General features: G+C 45.7%; 2 protein-coding genes across 2 annotated transcripts; both read right to left on the reverse strand.

Annotated features, from left to right (window-relative positions):
• Positions 1–819: 819 nt before the first annotated feature.
• Positions 820–2,217, reverse strand: LOC139144358 (uncharacterized). The gene has a single exon (XM_070715059.1). The coding sequence runs from the start codon at positions 2,215–2,217 to the stop codon at positions 820–822; it is 1,398 nt and encodes a 465-aa protein (XP_070571160.1).
• A 697-nt stretch (positions 2,218–2,914) lies between these two features.
• On the reverse strand, positions 2,915–5,830 carry LOC139143544 (uncharacterized). Its single transcript, XM_070713973.1, has 2 exons — positions 5,505–5,830; positions 2,915–4,112 (listed from the first exon to the last, which is right to left on the reverse strand). Exons 1-2 carry the CDS (start codon positions 5,715–5,717, stop codon positions 3,639–3,641), a joined length of 687 nt encoding a protein of 228 aa, XP_070570074.1. The 5' UTR covers positions 5,718–5,830; the 3' UTR covers positions 2,915–3,638.
• Positions 5,831–6,702: the final 872 nt, after the last annotated feature.

The raw sequence follows: 6,702 nt of genomic DNA on the forward strand, positions 1-6,702 counted from the left end.
TTGGGTCTTGACGTGACCAAGGTCGTGTGCCCTATCCCCTGAAAATGCGAGAACTTTAAAGAAGGCCAAGTCCCTTGCTAACACATAGATCTGTGATGGGCGCCTGCATACTTTTATCTGCTCGATTATATACTCAAAGACCCGTCTCATTTTATTCAGAAATAATGGGGTTGCCTGCTTTGGGGTTATCATGGACCTCGCTTGTTCTTCGGCTGACTTTTAAGATATCTATGAACTAATACTGAATCGACGGGTTTGGTCGGGGGAAACCAACTTGTGTCGCCACAGCTTTGTAAAAGGTGCTTAATTTAGAGGTCATATTTTTGGCTGTGGTGACCCGGATTCTCTTGGGGCAGTGACATGGTTGGTGAGACCCAGACTGGCCTAAATAAGGACATGTTACTTCGTGTACTCTTGTCTTAGCGTCCTTGTCTTTATAAATCAAAAATCTGACGATGTCTTGGGATGTAGCCGTCCACACGGTTTTGGGTTCACTCAAACTCGCTAAAAATGTTTCAAATTGTTGGACCAAACGATCCTTTTGCACATCATATGGGGAGCGTTTGCCCAGCACTTCTTCCATGCGTCGATCTATTGTCGCTAGATCAACACAGTGAGCTTTAGTGGCTGCGGGACTCAGCTGCGGCGGTTGAGGCATTTTGGAATCACATAACTTGCAGATCGGGGGATCCTGATTGTAACTTCCGCACATCCAACATGCCTGTGGTGATAGAAGAGCAATATGCGTTTAAAAGCGGATAAACATGGACTTAATGTTATATAGCTTGTGAATGGTTGTTAAATTTTCAAACAGCGGTTTCACTGTTTTAATTCATCACATTCATCTCCGCTTGAGGTTGCCGGTGCCACGAATCTTGCTGCAAAGAGTTCACACGGAGTACTGCATGGTTTATAACCGTCTGTAGAGGGCGCTAATATAACGCCTGAATCTCCACGATTGGCCAACTTAAGTATTCGTACTGCCAAATGTGCTACCATTGGCCAGAAAGCGGGGTAACTGTTGTCTTTGTGTATAACGACTGTTGCGTTGAGGGAGTTGTTGACAATGTGTTTTACGACTGGATGCGTAAGCGAGAACGGCGGGTACAGGTAAATGTTATCGTCGCGGGAGAAATGGTGATGGAAGAAATCTACACCTGCACTGTTATGCTGAGGGAAGGGTGAAATAAAGTCCTTTAGCCTTGCATTTGAGTATGTAGCCATACCGTCAAGAGTGTGGGGCCCGAATTCTCTTTCTAATTTATTCCACGTTTGGTCGGACAGCTTCGCGTTCATCATAGATAGTTCCCTTGACGCTCTGTCGGCTAAGTTTTGTTGGGAGCGAACATGAGCGATGTTTAATTGGGTGTTGTGCTCGATACAGAAACTAAATATTTTCTTAAGCAAATCGTTGAGGCTGATAGATTTAGATCCTGGGAAACCTGCATTCCAGGCGTGTACAAGAACGGCTGAATCGGAAAAGACGTTAAGTCGGGTGTTTGTAACTTGTGGTCCAACAGCAATCAGAGCTCTAGCAAGGGCTTCAGTTTCTTTTTCATTAATTGATTTTTTTCTCCATTCGTCTTCCCAGCTGTCGCTAAATGTAAGCGATTTTGTAGAATTTGGTTTGAATACTGCCCCCCACTTATGTGAACTCGAATCTGTATACAGTTGCAGGGTGGTGTGTCTCTCCTCTAACCATTTGAAGTGGGATGCAGTTTGAACGATCTTTATCCACCACTTTAGCTCCTCCCTAAGGGGATTATTGACGCGGACAAGGTTTTGTGCTGACGTCTGGGCTTTAGACAGAGCGTGGGCCATTTGTCTGATGTAAATCCGAGCACATGGAATTGCGAGGGAGAATGAGATGCACTTAACTTTCTGCAGCGTCGTGATCAAGATAGCATGTTTAGCTAAGGCGGACTCCACTAATTCGACAAATCGCGCTTTCTTACTATCGGGAATGATAAAGGCCTGCAAGGTCGTGTCGACTGTCATCCCTAAGAGAACAAGCGATCTGACCGGTAAGAGGATGCTTTTATCTAAGGCTATGAAGTAGCCAGTGGAGACGCATAAATGCAACAGAATGTATGCGGCTGCCTCGGACAGCTCCCGATTTGACCAGCTATTTATTTGGGAAGCAGTTGAGAGGGCGGCGACCCGCAATGGCCCAACGTGCCTGTCATCGATGTATTGCAAACAGGGTACGCCAAGCATTCGGGCATAACTGGTGATTGTATAGCCCAATGTGTGATAAACATATGCAGAGGATTTCCACCCAAACGGGAGTGTATTATTGACGTACCATATCCCAGCCCATTGAAAACCAAAATAAATTCGATCTTCGTTTTTAATTAAGACATGGTCGTAGCCGCTCTTGTCATCGCATTTACAATGATAATCATATCTATCTAAGTATCGAGACACCTCGACCAACTTGTCTAATCTAAATGGCTTGTCTGCAATCCACAGGTTTAAAAACCGCATGTCTATGCACATGCGAGGCTTTTGGGCTCTATAGTGATTGGCATAACGATATGTGGCGGTGGATCAATCCCTACCGAACCATACACAGAAATAGCACCAGTTCTTATCCTATCGCGGATAGTTTGAGAAATGAAATCTACGTAATTTTTACACAGTGGGTTGTTTGAAAAGACCTTTGGAGGTGGCTTTGGGGAATCATAGAAAGCGCCCTTAAAAGTCCCTTTGAAATGTGTGAAGTAGCTGGAGACACTCGCTCCATTCTTGACCCAGTCCATAATTTGGTCGTGGTTACTTGCGCACGTGGCTATGTCGGACCATGCCGTCTGGTGTGTTTGTGTATTTCGCCGGCTACAAATTCGTTTGGGTTCCGGAATGACAACAGGCGTGGGGAAGCTTTTTGGAGCCCTGCTGCCACTGTTCGTACGTCAGGGAGATGTTGGTCCTGCCCGGGGGCGCCCTCAAGAGTTACCCATGTGTAGTCAGTTCTACGGGGAGGCCGGTTTCCAGCAGTGTAGGATTCCCATGGTTGTGGTATCGGCTGAAATGAAGGGAACGGGAGGCGGATAAATTTGGTGAAGGAGAGGGAAACCAGCTTTTACACAAGGAAAACCAAAGGAAACGAGGTCTTGAGGGAGCCCCCTAGACAGGACCCTGCAAATGCCGGGCTGCATAAAATGCAAAGGGTCACGTGGACCCTCCCTGCTTTCGGGGGTCGGGCGGGTTGGGTTTACATGAAATCGGATGGAGAGAGAAACTAAGGCTGTATTCCTACATATATACCGACGCAGGTGGACCACACACACACACACACACACACACACATAGGAACGACGAGGTAACGCTCTATAAAGTGCTAGGACACATACATGTAAATTTTTTAAGTTTTAATGGCGATTGGTAAATATACGAAGGTACACATCATAGCCTTGACAGCATTCCTATACATCTGTGCTAATGATGGTGAGTATGTATGTATCGGTGTTTACTGGTATGGCTGGGGATATGGGTGTAACGTGTGTGCGCTTGTCAGTGGAATGCGTGGGGTAAAAGTACTTGTGGGATATGAATGCATGTATACATAAACACTGTCAGGGCAGGAGTTGGAGGAATATCGCCAAGGTCATCAAAATGTCATGCCTTAGGTAGGCAAATTATGTCTTCTTGTTAGGGCAGGCTCTGGCCATATGACCAGTTTCTCCACATACAAAACATGCAAACGAATCTGCGTTTCTCTTCTGGCGGGCGTAGGGCTCGTATCTCTGGTTGGAGGAGCGGAACTGGCGAGGGGTTCCCTGCACATTACGCATGAATTTTGTGACTTTGGCTGCAATCTCCTCTTCCTCCTTGTTACCAAGTAGCAGGACTAGTAAGCGGCCGGCGTCCTTCCCAAAATCGTTGGACTCGAACTGTGCGAGAACCGCTCGGTAGCGGGATAGCTTCGGGTGTGCTGCTACCGTAGCTCTGTCGACCAACGCTCTGAGGGCGCTAATCAGCTGTGGTCGGGTCGTCAGGGAAGGCGTGTGGGCCATCTCCATCACCTTAGCTAAGGCATCGTCTACAGAGGCCGTTTCGGCTTTGTCCTGCAGTTTCTTGAGTTGTTGCCTGAGTGTTTCCAACTCATCAACCTGTAAAACGAAAACGCAAACAGTCAAGGCAACAGGCACGCCCTTTTATCCCAACGCTAAACACCATTGGGCACTTTGCCGAACCACCACAGTGGTCTATCCTTTGGTCGTGAGATTTTGAGAAAAGTAGCCGAAAAAGGAAACTATGGAGCGAAACATAAACATGTGTTGTCACGTAGCAATGTAAAACTTTTTTTTTTTTTTTTTTTTTTTTTTTTTTGAATGTCTTTTTTTTTTTTTTTTTTTTTTTTTTTTAGGCCGAAAAAGTAAATGACTGCTTGTTTTGTTGTTGTTTGTTTGTTTGTTTGTTGGTTTGTCTTGTTTTATATTTATTTTTTGGAAGCCTCCGTAAGAGACGCTGTGAATTATTGTTGTAAGGCCCTGCTCGGCCACCAGATCAAAAGGAAACGAACCTCTGTGACTAGCAGGTTCGGCATGTCAGAGGTTTCCCTCGCAGCGAACCCCTTAGCGGGTAAGGCTGCTTGGCACAGTCTATTGGCCACCCTCGCAGGCACTCGCCTACCTGGGCCTTCAGCAATACACATACAGTTTATCGGCAACACTCGCAACGAACCCCTCTGCGGGTCCGACTGCCTGGCCGGATTACTGGCCACCCTCGTAGGCACTCGCCTACCTGGGCCTGAACCTGACGGATGTACGCGCGACAGGAAAGCATGGGAAAAGAGGTAAATGAAAAAATGGAGAAATTTTGCGAATATGGCTACCCCCTCCCAAAAAGTTATTTTGTAGTGAAAAAAGGGAAACGGCGGTCGACCGCACGAGTTTTTTTAAGGCGTGCCAGTGAAGAAAAAAAAAATGGTAATGGGGATGGTGCTTGGCAAGCCTTTGCAAGAAAGATTCTACGGCAAATCAAACGAGAGCATTCAGCTGCCGGGAAGGAAACCCGGTGACCAAACTTTTGAGTGTTTACAGTGAGAGAAAAGGTATTGGCAGAGGGATGTGCAAAAAATTTGTCAAAAAGCCAAAGTGAAGGGCTGTTACCCTCAATTCCAGACTCTGACGTGGTCGCAACGTTAACAGAAGCAGAATTTGGCGCGGGCCATTGCGCGTACATCCTTAACAGCAATATGCGTATTTATGGAAGTGGCAAGTACAAAAAGACATACAAAGAACGGACTGCCACACTGGGCCAGAAAATCAAGACGACACTGAGCCAGGTGTGGGTTCAGGTTTAGCTACGAACAAAGCTTAAACCATACCAGAAGGCGGCACTACGACACGAGACAAAGGGAAGCTCAACAGGTGGCCGTAAGGAGCAGCAAAAGTACACGGTGACAGGCGACATAGATAACGACATGTAAACGAGCAAGATAGAAAAAAAAAACAACTAGACACCGCACAGAAAGTACACACAGCGAAGTCGCTACTCACCTGCCCAGCATTTTGTATGGTTGGTTGCTCTCCTCCGGCTGCTCCTGGGCCTGTAGTAGATTGGGTGGCAGTCGTAGTTTGGTGCGCTACACTGGCTGACTGAGCGACACGGGTTTGGGATTGTTGGCCAGTAGGTGGACGTTGGCCGGCATGCGCTGTGACGAAGGCTTGAGTAGCGGTGGTAGGAGCTTGAGAAGGAGCTTGAGTCGCCATGACGTGCCACCGTTGGTCAATTGCAAAGGAGGGAGAACATGCGGCTGTGTTGCTTCCTATTTATACCTACTAATTTGCATGTTGCGCATTGATATCGCTGCGTGATGCGGCTTTGAATATGCGTCAGACTACCGGTATGGCGTGGCAGCCATTTTGATTATTGATTACACGTGTCAAAGGTCACATCGAATTAAATCGAAAGTAGCATTGATTATGTCTAGCTCAACTTAATTGAAGTCTTCACTGACTGATTTAATGGAGGCTACTGTAATTTCAGAGTTTTATTAGATCATGTCTCCACTTTGTAGCCCAGAGCCAATCGTAAAATGAACAGGCTATTTTGTCTTTCTGATCTGTGCCGCATATACAACACTGTGGCAAAAAGGTGCAAAACGGTTCATGCTGTATATTTGTAATGATTCTGGTATTGTTCAACACAATATCTTCTTTTATCAGAGAGATGTTATAACCTTATGTTTATTCCATTGTGTGGACACACCCCATATGTAAGACAGTGGGTGACAGAAAAGATGACTACCCAGCTTGCTTAAGGTAGCTTTCCGCCTTTGCGACGACCTATTTTCAAACGTGAATTTTGCCATCAAGATGTGTACTTTTACCCAAGTATTATATATCACCTGAAAGCTATTTCTATGAATTTTTTTGTTTTATCGAGAAAATTAGTGTGCGATGAATTTTTTTGAAGATCTTAGTGAAAGTGTAAAGAAAATGGGTGATCTCACGTAAAACAGTTTAAGTCTGAGCGGAGAGGGGCTATTGTTTAGGTGTTAACGGGCAATTGGTCTTCAGAATACTGGCTACAAAACCGTGTCTCAGATTTTTGAAAAAGGCCTTAGTTTTTTCACATCGTTGAGTCAAAGTTTATCCACCGATTAGTCTTACAATGCCGCCTAATTAAGCAGCAATAACTCGACTTTAAAAATCTTCATAAAAAAACTGAGACACGGTTTTGGAGACAGCCTAC

The sequence above is a fragment of the Ptychodera flava genome, chromosome 11, assembly GCF_041260155.1.
Source record: "Ptychodera flava strain L36383 chromosome 11, AS_Pfla_20210202, whole genome shotgun sequence".
Lineage (NCBI taxonomy): Eukaryota > Metazoa > Hemichordata > Enteropneusta > Ptychoderidae > Ptychodera > Ptychodera flava.